General features: G+C 48.1%; 1 protein-coding gene across 1 annotated transcript in view; it reads left to right on the plus strand.

Annotated features, from left to right (window-relative positions):
• The window catches only part of LONRF3 (LON peptidase N-terminal domain and ring finger 3), a 45,304-nt gene that overhangs the window by 1,453 nt on the left and 29,178 nt on the right, over positions 1-14,673 (plus strand). Inside the window, exons 2-4 of the mRNA XM_045298557.1 lie at positions 2,015-2,212; positions 6,143-6,265; positions 11,221-11,373. Of these exons, the coding sequence (XP_045154492.1) occupies positions 2,015-2,212; positions 6,143-6,265; positions 11,221-11,373 (474 nt within the window). The remainder of the gene's footprint in view (positions 1-2,014; positions 2,213-6,142; positions 6,266-11,220; positions 11,374-14,673) is intronic.

The raw sequence follows: 14,673 nt of genomic DNA on the forward strand, positions 1-14,673 counted from the left end.
GGGCGTGTTGTGTAATGGCTGAGGTAACCAAAGTGGGCCACACTCGCTTCCGAAACCATCCCGCCAGGGACTGGGGGGATGGGGGGGTGGGGAGAGAGCGCTCTCGCGCCGCGCTGCCCTGTGACTCATTGTCGCCGCTTCCGATCACAGGATCCTTGGCTAAAAGAGATGCGCCCCCGGCACCCGCAGCCCTTGTCCTCGCCTCGCACCCCTGCCCCGAGAGACAGTCCTGCAGTCAAAGGGGACCCCTTGAGTTGGCTCAAGAAGAGCGCTCACCCCTGCGCCACCGGGGGAAGCCTGGAGAGGACTGGGTGGCTTGGTGGCTGCCAAGACAGTCCCAGGCTCAGGGCTGGGCTCTGGGTGCTGTAGCCGCGGTCAGGGCCAGGCGCCCTCCTTCAGGCCAGCCGGGAAGTGGCGGCCGAACCTGGGGGCCTGAGGCCAGGAGCTTGGCATCTGGTGCAGCAGGCCAGCAAGCCGCCTGTGGTGGAGCTGGGCAAATGGGGCTCAGGGATCCTAGAGGAGCCCAGGGAGGTGGGAATGGGCGGGGAGGCTTCATGTGTTGAATTTCCCCAGCATGCAACTGACAACTTAGGAGACAAGAAAGCTGTATGGAGGGAGACAGGCTACCCTCACCCTCTTACTGTGCCCAGGCAGGGCCTTCTGAGAATGGCCGTGGAAGAGAAGGGACAGAATATACCTGTCAACTTTTTGCTCACATCTTGTGATTGGGAGCTGTCCAGTAGCTTTTGCCTCATAGCGACCCCTCCCCTCCCCTTTAACAGAGTATAACTGCCCCATAGGGTTTTCCTAGCTGTGGTCTTGGTGGAGCAGATCTTTCTCCTGCGAAACTGCTGGCTGAACTCCGACCACTAACCTGTTGGGTAGTAGCTGAGCGCTTAACTGTTTGCATCACCAAGGCTTCTTTACTAATATCCGAAGAGGAAATAACTGGTATTCATACAAGCACCCCCCCACCAATTAAAATAAAATAATTCTGCTGCTACAGCAGAAGCAGGAGCCCAGCCCTTAAAGAAAAGCAGGAAAATATGAATGGACTTGATTGAAACTACCTGATAATCCCAAGGAAGGTTCCTTTCCTTTCTGCCAATCTCCACCCACCACCCAATCCCCAGAGCCAGGGAAGCCCTCTCTTCCCTCCTCCTCTGTTGCTGCCATCACTTTGCCCTGGAAATCCTTTCTTTCAACTTTGCTAGCCCCTCCAAAACAGCGTGGAAATGTTGAGACAAGCTTCTCCCTTTTAAGAACAAAGGGGCCTTCTCCTCAGCAGAGTCTCTTTGTACTGAAACGTGGCCAGCATCTTCTCTTCTGTCTTCCAGGCACTGCATCTCCCTTTCGGATAAAGGACCTCATCCCCCACCCCAGCTTAAAAGTGTCACAATCTAGCCAGTTAGCTGTGTGTCCTTTGCTGTGTTTCATCTTCCTCATCAGTGGTTCAGTGTTGGTGGGACCCAGAAGTGAAGGGCCCTGTTTTGTTCTCGTCTTCTTCCCAGATTTCCGATCTACACGCATCCACATTTGGTCATTGGTGGTGAGAGGCAGGATCCTGGCCAGTGTGCATTTCCATTCTCTTTGGGGAAATGTTACATATACCGAGCGTTGGAGGCACAGATGCTGCTAATGTGACCAGTCAACATACCCACAAGACTCAGGTGGTCTTGTCCTGGTGGCTGGGACAGGGTTACATCTGGCCATTTTCCTTCCCCCTCCTTCCTAGCCAGTTTTCTTGTAGGCGGGTGCCAGGCCGTGAGTGGCCATGAATCAGAGTGAGACAGGGTTTCCTCCGTGTCTTTAAGGAACCAGTGACACCTCGGGCCCTCTAAGGGACTGCTTGGGGTGGAGGTGGTGACAAAAAAAATTACTTGTTCGAAGTTGTGGAAGCTCAGACCCAAAGTGGCGGAGTGTGTGATATGTAGGGCAATCGTGGAGTTGGCAATTGAACCTAACCCTTGGGATGCCCAGTGGACAAGTTCTAAGTAACTTGCCATTTACTCAGCACCCGTCCTTACACAAGACTCATCGCCTGCTTGTGCTGGGGGTCATTCATGAGAGGAATTTTTTTCTCCTTTTGGCAGCTCCAAACGATCACTTGTTGTACAGCAACCGGTCTCAAATTTACTTTACCTTGGCGTCTCATGAGGATGCACTACATGATGCAGAGATAGCATGTAAGCTCCGCCCCACGGGTTTTAAGGTAAGTGTGGGAAGGGGTTGTACCTTAGCTGGGAATTGGCAGGAAGGGCCTCCCTCCCTGGGATGGGGTGCTCCAGCGCACTAGTAGCCGAGCAGGGAAAAGGCTAGGCATCTCCCAGGATGCAAAGTGTCACTTTTCATGTCTCTTCCCGATCGATCTCAGAACTGGCCCTCACCCACATGTCAAATGTTTTGTAAAGAAGACTAGCTAGACAAACTATCCAGAGATACTCTCTGAACTTCAAGTATCCTTGTTAACAAAATGAGGCTATTGCTGTGTTCCCTGAGCACCTCACAGGTTTACAGTAAGGGTTAAAGGGAGCTGGCCAAGAGGAAAGTATTCCACAAGCTATAAGGCTTTCTGGATATCTGGGGTAATGTTCTTTCTACACAATCTCAGAATGCCTCCCTTGGAAAACTAACTTATCCAGGACAGGTCCACCATCCCTTTTCTGATTCACTTGGAGCTAGATGTATTTCAGAATCCTGACTATTTCAGATGTTAGAAAGATCAATTATTTAAATCACACACCCAGTAACTGCTGGAAAGCACCCTGTAATTAAGTACACCACACTTCACTTATTCACATGATTAGGTTATGAAGATCAGATCATTCTGGGAGAATTGGGGTTACTGTGAAAATGGAGGAAGGTTGTATCAGATCACAAAATGGAGGATGATGGCATCATGACACAACTGCCAAATTACATCATTGCACAACCGCGAAGAAACGTAGCCCAACAAGTTGCCACAAAATTTTAACCCTCCCAGCCAGTGTAGTGCTCCCTTTGCACCTCAGCGATCGTTACTGCCAGGTAGTCATGTCAGCACACAAAATGGTCAATAAGTAGACGTTTTCCTCTCATGGAAAATAGAAAATGTTGGATAGCAAGATCATTGATATGGGAGGAGACGTTTTTGTCAGCAACTCACATGAAAAGGCACACTAAGTAAAATAATTTACTGTAAAATATTTTACATCCGTTTAAGTCAAGTTTATGAAAATACCAGGTTATCAGAATCTTGGGATTCGGGAACTTTACATGATGCATGGGGAAGCTGAATGCTCTGGTGTTAATGCCAGGGTGACGCTCGACGATTCTTTCATGAGGTAGTTTGTCATGAGTGATGATGCATTCATGCCCCCTCTTTACCAAGGAACATGTTTACAGTTTAATAAATGATCTCCATGGCTTAAGTCAAAAGGGCTTCAATGGGGGCATTTCGGGCCTTGTAGTATGTCAGTCAGGGATGGCGGGGGTGGGGGGGGGAGCAGAAAGGACTTCTCTCTGCAACTTCTGCATCTACTATATGCCTAAAGGTGAGGACCCTCATGAGATGGGAAGCAGGCTGAGCACCAAGGAACCATTTGGTGAAATGAGTAGAGTGACTTCCTCAGAGAAGGAAGGGTGGGTGAAAGGAAGTATTAACCAGGAGTTTCATTTCCTCCCTCAGTGCTGGGATAAGGGGGAGTCTTGGGGGTAGGAATTAGAGAACTCAATATTCATTGAGATTAAGAGAAGATGTAAGCAGATGCGTATAATGTTTCATCATCTTTTTAAAAAATCATTTTATTGGGGGCTCATACAACTTTTATCACAATACATACATGCATCCATTGTCTGAAGCACATTTGTACATATGTTGCCATCATAATTTTCAAAGCATTTTCTTTCTATTTGAGCCCTTGGTATCAGCTCCTCATTTTTCCCTTCCCTCTCTCCCTCCCTCCCTCTCTCTCTCCCTCCCTCTCTCATGAACCCTTGATAATTTACAAATCATTGTTATTTCTTCATGTTTTGCACTGTCTGATGTCTCCCTTTACCCCCTTGTCCATTATCCATCCCCCTTGGAGGGGGTTATAGGTAGGTCTTTGTGATTGTTTCCCCCTTTCTCCCCACACCTTCCCCTTCCCCTTCCCCTCCTGGTGTGGCTACTCTCAATATTGGTCCTGAGGAGTTCATCTGTCCTGGATTCCCTGTTTCCAGCTCTTAACTGTACCCATGTACATGCTCTGGTCTAGCCAGATTTGTAAGGTAGAATTAGGGTCATGCTAATGTGGGGGGGGGCATTAAAGAACCAGAGGAAAGCTGTATGTTTCATCGATGCTATATTGCACCCTGACAGGCCCGTATTCTCCCCATGACCCTTCTGTGATTTACATTATCTCCTGCTCTTTCTATGAAAAATGTCCCAGTGGGAGGATTTTACCTCACAGCCCTGTTTCAGCCCCTGGGATGTAGAGTTCTCAAGAGGGGTGAGTTGGCAAGTAGAATGTATGGTATAATTAGTGGGGTCCCAGAGGCCTCACAAGGCTCCCAGTGCATGTTCCTCTGATTGTCCAGAGATGTCACTTCAGTCTGGTCTTCAGAACCCCAAACCTAGACCCACGGCTGTCAATCTCGACTCGTAGCAACCCTCTAGGACAGAGTAGAACTACCCTACAGGGTTTCCAAAGCAGTAAATCTTTATGGAAGCAGACTACCACATCTCTCGTCCAGGGAGGAGCTGGTGGGTTTGAACTGCCAACCTTTCAACTAGCAGCCAACTGCTTTAACCACTGCACCTCCAGTGTACCTTATTGCCAGCAAGCTTCTGATAAACACTGCTGTAAAAAGCAACAAGAGAAGTCTTTTGTACTCATGTATGTCAAGATTAAACTCCAAAGGATGATTGAGGACACAGGGAGTGGTCCCCAACCAGTGTAGGGTAGTCACTCATTGTGCCCCAATGCAGTTCTGGGCCAGTGTCTGTGGCCAGGCCTAAGGGTACTGCCGTGTGCAGAGGCATATTATGAGGCTCAGCAGTAGCAAACTAGTCTATTTTGTCCACTTTGTTAGAGTTAGGGGCAGCAAGAAGGATCCCTGGTGATGTAAGGTACATGTAAGGTCAGCAGTTCAAACACTCTGCCACTCCACAAGGCAAAGAGGAGTCTTTCTGCTCCCCCACTCCCCACCCCATAAAGATTTGCCACCTCAGAAACCCACAGGGAAGTTATACTCTGTCCTATGGATGGGAACCAACTTGGTTTTAGAGAGGAAAGGAATGGGAGCAGGCAACTGAGGGGCAACCTGATTTGAGAAAAGCCAAGTTGCAAGTGGTATGGGTCCCCTAGCACAAAGAGAGGGCATCCCGCTCCCCTCCTCCTCTTCCTCTTCCTCCCTCTGTCCCACAATGTTCTTCTACTGTCTCTAGAGTTTCTCTTTCAGGGCAGTTGGCTGCCCTTCAGTTGCCTGCTCTCATTCGCTTGCCTTTCTCAAAAACAAAAACCTCACTACCATCGAGTTGTTTCTGCGTCATGGGATGTAGTGAAGGAGCAGGGATGAGCTGAGCCCCTAGAGCGAAGCTATCTGCTCCCCTCCCTGCTTAGCTCTGGGTGGGGGAAGAACAGTCTGGAAATCCTAAAAGGGCAGTTTGGGGGCCAGGTTTACTGCTAACTACCTTTGAGGTCTTAGAGAGATTTCACCCTCTCTTTGGGGCCTCTTCTGAAAAACGATCAGTCAGTAAATATAGATGGTCGCCAAAGCCACTACCATGGTCTAGATCTCTGCTTAGCAAACCAGCTTTCAGGAAGGTCTTTCTACAGGCAGGTCCTGAAAGCTGCTTAGTATGTGGTCACATGGGGGCTCTTGAAGCATGTGGCGATACTTCTCATATAGCAGGGATGTAAGGAGTAGTAGGGTACTACGGCCAAGAATATGAGCTTTGGTATCGGTCACTCCTCAGTTCAAATCCAGATTCCCCAATTGTCTAGCTGTGTATCTTTGGACAAGTCCCTTTTCTGGGTTTTCATGTTGTCATCTCTGAAATGGGATTCAGAATGTGAAAAGGCCGTAGCTCTCCACAGTAGTTATCTACAAGTAGCAATAGTAGCAGCAATGTTAATAAAAATGACTAAGAGGAGGATTGAATGCCAGTGTTTCCTTCCAGCCACACTTCCGGAAAGCCCAAGCCTTAGCCACCCTAGGCAAGGTGGAGGAAGCACTGAAGGAGTTTCTATATTGTGTCTCTCTCGATGGAAATAATAAGAAAGCAAGATCCGAAGCCCAAAGGGTGAGTTGAAACAACATTAAAGTCCAACTACCCATCTCTTTGTCTTCTCCAGGGAGGGGAGAGAGGATACTTGACCCCCGAGCACTTAGGGCATGAGTTGGGGGGAACTCCCTGGGTTAAGAGAACAAGAGGGAGGGACGGACGAGTGTCAGTTGGTTTCCCCAAAAAACAGCCTCCTCCTGAGAAGTACAATTAGACTGCATTTTTGTAGGGCCTGTGAGGAATATTCTGGCTTCTTTGAGTCAGGGTCTTATGTTAGTAAGGTTGTCACCTTAGTAAGATTCCAAATCAGACGAAACCACCACTTCCCATGGGATTTGAGGTTTACCAGGGAGATTCTGGCTGGAGTGTGAGGCTGCTGGATGTTGTAGTTGTGTTTGATTTCTTGTTTCATTTTGCTTTTAAGGTAAAACCTCATAAGCCAAACAGGGGAAGCCAGCTCATGTGAAAACTTGGGCTTCCATTTCGCCTGCTTACACACAATTCTAGCCTGCGGAACTTCGTTGCTCAAAAAAATGCAGGCATCACTTGGTTCCAGACCACCACAACAAAGCAACGATCAAAATAGAGCCAGTCATATGAATGGTTGGGTTCCCCAGTGCATCAAGAAGCGAGGTTTCCATGATCACTATAGGCTATTAAGTGGGCAATTGCATTATGAAAACATTTGAAATTGCCTGAGGCTGACCAAACTGTGGCCCCGAGGCATGAAGTGAGCCCCTACTCTGTTGGAAGAATGACGCAAGGAGGCTTGCTTGCCACAGCCTTCAACTGGTAAAATAATGCAATGTCCGTGAAGCCTAATAAAGCGAGGTAGGCCCGCAAAACATACACACTGCCGCCCAAATGCTGGTCAGGGACTTTTACAACAGACTCCAAACAGCCCTTCCAACTCGTGTCCCAGTGAAATGTGGTTGTCATGAAAAAGAAAAGTCACTTGAAGAATTAACAGCATTAGTAAAGGCTAGAGGACCCTCAATTCCGGACTTTTGTTTACTCTTTTGCAATGGATTCTCATGGCGTCCAGCTAGCTGGCCAGCCAATCAGGAGTCGTTTTCTCCTTAAGCCCTCCCCTCTCACTCCCACCCCTCAGGCACTCCTATCCCAGTGTGGTTTGGCAGAGCAGTGGATGAAGAACCCGAGCAAGAGACTTTTGAAGGCTCCAGAAAGGAATTTTTGGCAAAAGCAATAGACTGGGGGAAGCTGGGCTCTGGACTGTCTGCGTCTCACTGAGGTTTCGGTTTTGTTTTTTGTTTCTGGGAAGTTGCATTGGCCAAGTGCTTCCCACCGCCCCTTCCTCGCAGAGAATTTGCCTTTCTGCCCCCCATACCTGCAGCCATCAAGTTGAGTTGATTTCCATTTTCAGCGACCCTAAAGGACAGGGTAGAACTGCCCCTTTGGGTTTCCAAGGCTGTAAACCTTGACAGGAGCAGGAAGCCTCACCTCTCTTCTGAGGAACTGATGGTGGGTTCCAGGTGCTGACTTTGTAGTTAAGAGCACAACATGTAACCACTACCTGACCAGGGCACCTTTCCCTCTGAGGTATGCACTGTGATTTACCCACCATGTTGCAGATGAGGAAGCTAAGGTTTGGTGACTGCCCCAGTCACAAGAAAACAGCAACAACTCTGCCGAATATCAAAGCATCCTTGCCCTTCCAGGTGGGCATATCCGGAGTCTCAGCACTAATTGGGGCTGGACTTGGAGTAGCAGTAGCAGTAGCAGTGGAAGACTGGGCTTTCTACTCCCGTGAACAATCTCAGCAACCCGCATGGGGTCACTATGAGTCAGCATTGGCTTGATGGCAGTGAGTCCGGTTTGGTTTGGAGGGTGGAAAAGATAGCAGAACCATTGAGTTTGGGGACAATGTGCAAGAGGAAGGGCTCGGGCTTGGGCTTGGGCTCAGGAGCGAATGTTTTCTTTAGACCTGCTTGCTTATTTCCCAGTTGGCCTGAGAGAGATTCTAGTTTTAGCAGTTCGGTTTCCCTCTCTTCTCAGCTCACCTTGACAGACCAGCTGGTGTCATTTCCACAACTGTTTCGAGAATGCAGCAATGCAGCAAATGGGTGCTCAGTGCTGGAGACCCAGGAAGGCATAAGGCCCCTGGGGAACTTGTGCTCTTGTGATTTTTAATACACGTGCCAGTTCATACGAGCAAGTAGATGCCAGGACGGGTGTTACTGTTTCTGAGCTCAAGATGAGCATTGACTCACTTTGAGTGCAACCATGTCGTGGCAGCCATTGGAGAGAACACGGATGGCCCTCGGCTGTGCTTCCTTACTGGCTTGGTCCAGTTTAAGGCCGACAGTTGTGACAGAAATGGTTCAGGTTTCTTTAGAATGTGTTTTGACCTCAGCTTCCTCCACCCCCTTTCTTGACCCATTCGAACTTTTTCTCAGACTGACATTGAAATGAAATTGATTTTCATTCATGTGAACATGTGTCACTGAGAATTGACCCCATCGTGTTTCCTAAAGCCTTTGAGCAAGATAATTAGGCTGAGGTGGAGCGCTGGTCGTGTAGTGGGTTACACAAGGACAGCAGTTCAGACGCACAGTCGCTCTGTGGAAGAAAAATGGGGCTTTCTACTCAGGTAAAGATTTATAGCCTCAGAAACCCACAGTCAGCTCTATTCTTTCCCAGAGGGTCGCTGTGAGTTGGAGCGGACTCGATGGCAGGGAGTTGGGATTTGGAAATTTCGAAAGGGAAGTGGCACTGTTGTTTCTGCCTTGCTTCCTCTGATTTCTCCCCTCTGCCTCCTTTTCCCTCCCACTCCACACTCCCCTTTGATCCTTGTACCCCGGGATGCCATGTGACAGTGATTGACAGACCTCACACTCTGGAAGAATTCCAGAGGCAGCTTCCAAAGTGGGTCCGTTCTTTTGAGTGTTTCTGAGGGCCATCTTTGGCCCCTCTGGAAGGGAGAATCTCTGAAAAAGTGGCAGATTTCTGGCATCGGGACAGTGAGTACTTCTCCACCTTCCTCCCTTGCCAACTTGTGACAGCGACTTCTCACTCTCAGGGCTGCTGGGAACCAGGATTTGTTTGAGGGCTTGGGGCCTAAAAGCTTGTCTCCCCTTGGGCCCTGGGGTGAAGAATTGTTTTAATTCAATCCCATTCAATATGATGTCTTTATTGAGCATCTGTGCTATGCCCTCCAGAAGCCTGCCTGCCAACTGGTTGGGGAGAAAGACTTACATCTATGATGCTATTTGAAGACAATGCAAGGCTGAACAGTTTAAACTTATGATTCACTAGAGAACAGGAATAGAAAGGAGAGGTCAGGAAGCATGGAGCAGTAAGGACAGGCAGCACTGGAGCTGACCCTATACGGCTGAATTGGGTAAGAAACATGAAGGAGCTACTAGGAGCCAGCAAGCGAACACATCAAACTGGAGTGAGAGTTTGATGTCCTGTGGAATTCCCCATCCTTTAATGAGTCTCCAAACACTACAGAAGGTTGTTTACAAAGCCAAATGACCTGTCCTCCTGTATAATACTATATACCTAGGAGCCCTGGTGGCAGTTGGAAACCAGCAGCCACTTCAAGGGAGAAAGATGATGCATTCTACTCCTGTGAACAATTACAGTCTGGGAAACCCCACAGGGACAGTTTTACCCTGACCTATAGTGTCGCTGCGTGTTGGAAAGCACTTGATAGCAGGAAGTTTGGTTTGGGACAGTCATAATACATGCTGGCCTAAGGGAGAGGTAAAGCAAGGTTATAGTGAGTTGAACGTACCGCCTGCACGAGGGAACACATCGCTGATTCCCAGCCCCGTCTGGTGCTTCTCACTCAGTGGCCAGCTTTTCCCATTGCAGGGGGAACTAGCAGTAGCTGGGCCCTGCCTGTCCACCATCTGCCCCAGCACTTGTACTTTACACTTGTACTTTACCTGACAGTCTCTGGACAGTGAAGACCAGAATTGGGGAGGAGAGGCCCACTTTTTAAAAAAATGTATTTATTGTATATTTTATAGACTCAATTAAGTAAAAAGAGAAAAAAGCATCTTTCTATTCTAAAAAGACAAAGAAAATGGATGTAAACAGTAAAGCATGCTCACCAATTGGAGATATTTGCAGCAAAAGAAGTCTCATAGGTAAATGTACTCCCAAACCAACATAACTGATTCCTCCTTGATGAAATTAAAAAGACAACTAGCCCTGATGCAATTTAGTTAATAGATGTGTCTGGATATGTCCACATTCATTTATGATGTGATAAACTGCTCTTGAGTTAGCTCTCAATTGTCGGCGACCCAATACTCCATAGAAACATTTCTACCTGGTCCTGTGTCATCCCCGTAATCATCTGTGGATCAAATCACTGTGATCCATAGGGTTACCACTGCCTGGTTTTAAAGTAGTAGCTTGCCAGGCCTTTCTTCTTAATCTGTTAGGCCCCACCTCCAAAGAGATTAACGATCCAGGGGTGATGGGGTCGGGGCTGGGGGGCAGGGGAAGTGGTACAAAAGGCAAAATGGGTCAGCAGAACAAAGGAACCAGAAGACACTTAGACTTGTACCCAATGGGGTATTATGGTCCTGACTCCAGGTCCTCCAACTGGTGTCTCCTGATTTCATCAGTCTCTGGTCTCCCAAATGGGTTTAAAAATCCCACTGTAGAGCTTTATAATACCAGAGTGGTGGTGCTTCTTAACTTTGGCTTGGTAACAAGCATCCATGGTGCTTTTGACAAATCCAGATTCCTGGTGTCACTGGGGAGGGTAGTGGGAACCAGGAATCTGGGTTGTTTATAAACTCCCACAGGTGAGTATGATGCACACTGAAACGTGGGCCCTTCTGTCCTGCTGTGGCCAGGCTGTGGTCTAAGTCCTCCCCTCTGGCATTTTGCCTTGTAAGCTTTGCTCCCTGCCCTTTACTTCCCCTCCCCTACCCCCTCACCTGAGCCCTTGTAGAAACTTAAGTAGTGAAGTGTTCTGTTTTATGTCACAGCTTCTCTTTAGTTTCTTTGCATCAGTCACGGGGAAGTCTCAGGAAAATATTCCCGATATCCTGAAGCTGTTGGCATCTCACCCTAGATTTCAGGAACACGTAGAGCCAATGGTTACCGAAGGCACCAGCCATAATCTACCAAAGTTGTCACAGGTAAAGCTCAACTCACTTGGCTCGTTCGTGGTGCTTGGGCTGTTTTGTGGGCAAACACGGGGAGTGATTCCCAAACCCCCCTCCTCCAGGTCACTGTCGGTAGGTATGCTTTGTGAAGAAGGTTCTGGCTTATAGTTAAAGCAGACTTTCAGGCATGACCCTAGGGTTGGTTTATTGATTTATTTTTCTTTTTAAAACTCTCGGCCAGCTTCTGCCCAGAAATAACTAGAAAGGTATTGGCCCACTTCCTCTACTTTCCCTGGAAGCCCTTCAACTGGAGTAAGTTCCCCCTCCCATCTGAAGGGCAGAGCCTGGGAAGAGGGCCTGGCCGCTCTCCCCCTTGCCTGCTTCTTGTGTTCGTCCAGGCTGCTGGCATCAGCGGAGAGCCTTGTTCAAAGACAGCTCCGTTTGATTCCCAAGTGGAAGTAATTTGATCTTTCCACACTCAGCCTTACACAAGAGTAGGTTCCCAGTACATATTTGTAGCTGAGGAGAGAGAAAGGGGTGATGGTGGGTAGAAGTTCCCAGGAGGAAGACGGCTGCTTGTGCCTGTCTTTGAAGTGAGGTGGCCCTTGCTTTGGCCACAGAGGGTATGTGGGCTGGAACTTGGCGTCCCGTGTCCAGCTATGAAGGTGGTGTTTAGTGCTGAGTACGTGTCCACCTCTGAGGTACAGTTTCCCCTCCATTTGTTCCCTATGTCCTGTCCCTATTACTAAGCCCAGGGCTTTCAGTGAATTCTTGGGTGCACCAGGAGGTGGAAAGTTTACATTCTCCTAGCTTCTCTCCCTTGTTCAATTTAAAAAGGGAAGAACACAAAAGGCCAATCTCTATCTCCTGCAATCAGGAAAACCCTTGTGAACTATTTCAATGATTGATTGTGAGTGCTATTACATGATTGGGAAAGCTAATCCTCAACTGAAGGGTCTTGAGTAACTTTTAACTGCAGCTCAATCTGAACTGAAGACCACCAGCACTCCTGGCGTTCCAGTAAGGGTCCTGCCTGGGTGGTACCCAATGTGAACCTGCTTGGCTGCCAGCCAAAAGGTTGGAGGTTTGAGTCCGCCCAGAGGTACTTTTTGAAGAAAGGCCTGGTGACCTTCAAAACAAGGAGCCATCGACTCGGAGGCACAGTTCTGTTCTCACACACATATGGTGGCCACGAGTCAGAACCCACTTGATGGTAGTTAGTTGGTGGTTTTTTTTTTTTGTTCTTGCATTCCAGTGGCACAGTGAATTACGCATTGGGCTGCTAACCACAAGGTCAGCTGTTCAAAACCACCAGAGGATCCATGGGAGAAAGATGAGGCTTTCTAGTCTCATAAAGATGTATAGTCTCAGAAACCACAGGGACAGTTCTACTGTATCCTTGTGGGGGACCAGCCCCCACGACTGAATGGGTCCTAAGAGGTGGTTATGTAATTGAAGGGGAAATTCAAGAAACATCAGACAAACAAACATGCAAGGGCTCATCTCTTCCATGGAGACTGAAACCAGAGAGAGTAGGTGAATGTATTATTCTCTCACAAGCTTATATAATCTCAGGGAATGCAAACCACCGCATGCATGTAAGAGGAACAGGATGTGCTAAGGGCATACATGTAACAGGAAGAGGAGGCACTAGAGGCATACAGGAAGGTGCATGTGTAACAAAGTGGGTGGTTCTAGAGTTAAGATGGTGGCTTAACTTTGGCTATCCCTGAGCTGGCTTGACTTTAGGTGTCCTGAGCTCTTCCCCAGGGGAATAATCTATGATCCTTATCAGAAGGGAGTTGGCTGTCTAGGATGGGATGGGTAATAGGCTGTGATAGCTTCTGAGCATACGTTCTAGAGATTAGCCATGTGCTTAACAGGAACATGTTAAGTTGGCATTATTATAGGGGGGGTTGTGGGGATGATTTTTAGTCGGGAGAATGTGACTGGGATTCATCTCCAACTCACGAATGTGAGGGCCTTCGTCCACCAAAGTCTGCCTCCCAGACTCCTAATTCTGAGCATAGAGAATTTGTCCACATACACTCTTTTCCCGGTTCTCAGTTTCCCACATATCCTAAAGGGACAGGAATGGACTGAAGGGCAGTGAGGTTGGTTTTCCATACAAAGCTTGCATGACTCAACACCTGCCTAGTGACACATGTGGACTCTTGGTAGTGTAGTGGGTTATGTGCTGGACTGCTAACCACAAAGTCAGCAGTTCAAAACTGCCAGGCGCTCCACAGGAAAAACAGGAAGCTTTCTACTTTCATAAACATTTATCACCTTAGAAATCCTCAGGGCCAGTTCTACCCTGTCCTATAGTCTCACTATGAGTTGGCATTGACCTGATGGCAGGGAGTGAATGTGAGTTAAGCTAGAGAACAAGGAATGACTGTCCATCCAAATTCTGCTCTCCAAAGCGGGGTACTCCTGTGTGGACAACTCCTTAGGCTCCGGGAATGCTGAGGCTCCAGTAGTGCTGTGGTTGTTGGGTGCCTGCCAGCAAGTAGATTTCAGCACCGAGCCATCCCATGTGACCCAGTAAAACTGCCTCATTGGGGTTTTCATGGTCGTCATCTCCGCAGGAGCAAGTCATCAGGTCTTCGGGGTGCAGAGCCTCTGGGAGGGTTCAAAAAGCCAACCTTTGTGTTTGCAGCCAAGCACTAAACAGTGTACCACTGGGCTCCTAGTATTGCTATAATGCTGGGAACAACCCTGAACTCCACAGTTTAGAGACTTAGAAAACCTATAATTTTTCCCCTCACCAAATAATTTCCCCTTAGCTCTATGTTCCCCAGTTTCATCTACCTAGAAGTTCTTCCCCTACTCTCCAACCCCTTTTTTGTAAGGGCTGAGGAAAACAAGAACATGAACAGTTTGACCTGGAGATTGTAGATTTAGAATAGAAAGGGGTTTAACCCACTAAATAACGCTGTCACTGTATTTCTTTCTAGACCCATTTTTCAAATGCCTCTTTCTTGAGTCAAAATTCATTAAAAGGCTAGAGAGATGATTGACTGTTGAGTCTTTCTTTCAGGCTTTTCACTTAAAATCTAGTGAAAGGAATTGTTTGATCTTAGTGCAATTTGCAAGCACAAGTCGGGCTGCTAACCACAAGGTCAGCTATTGGGAACCACCAGGGCACTCCTCGGGAAAAAGACAAGATTTTCTACTCCCATAAAAGAGTGACCGTCTCTAAAACCCACAGGGGCAGCTCCACCCTGTCCCATAGGGTTGCTATGAGTTGCAATCAAGAGCAAACCTGCCCCAAAGGCTCACCAAACATTTTTGAGCGGTGGGGGGCTGGGGTTTGGAACTTGAAGCTGG

The sequence above is a fragment of the Echinops telfairi genome, unplaced genomic scaffold, assembly GCF_000313985.2.
Source record: "Echinops telfairi isolate 266 unplaced genomic scaffold, ASM31398v2 ScPeMD7_7427;HRSCAF=8465, whole genome shotgun sequence".
In the NCBI taxonomy this organism is placed as follows: domain Eukaryota; kingdom Metazoa; phylum Chordata; class Mammalia; order Afrosoricida; family Tenrecidae; genus Echinops; species Echinops telfairi.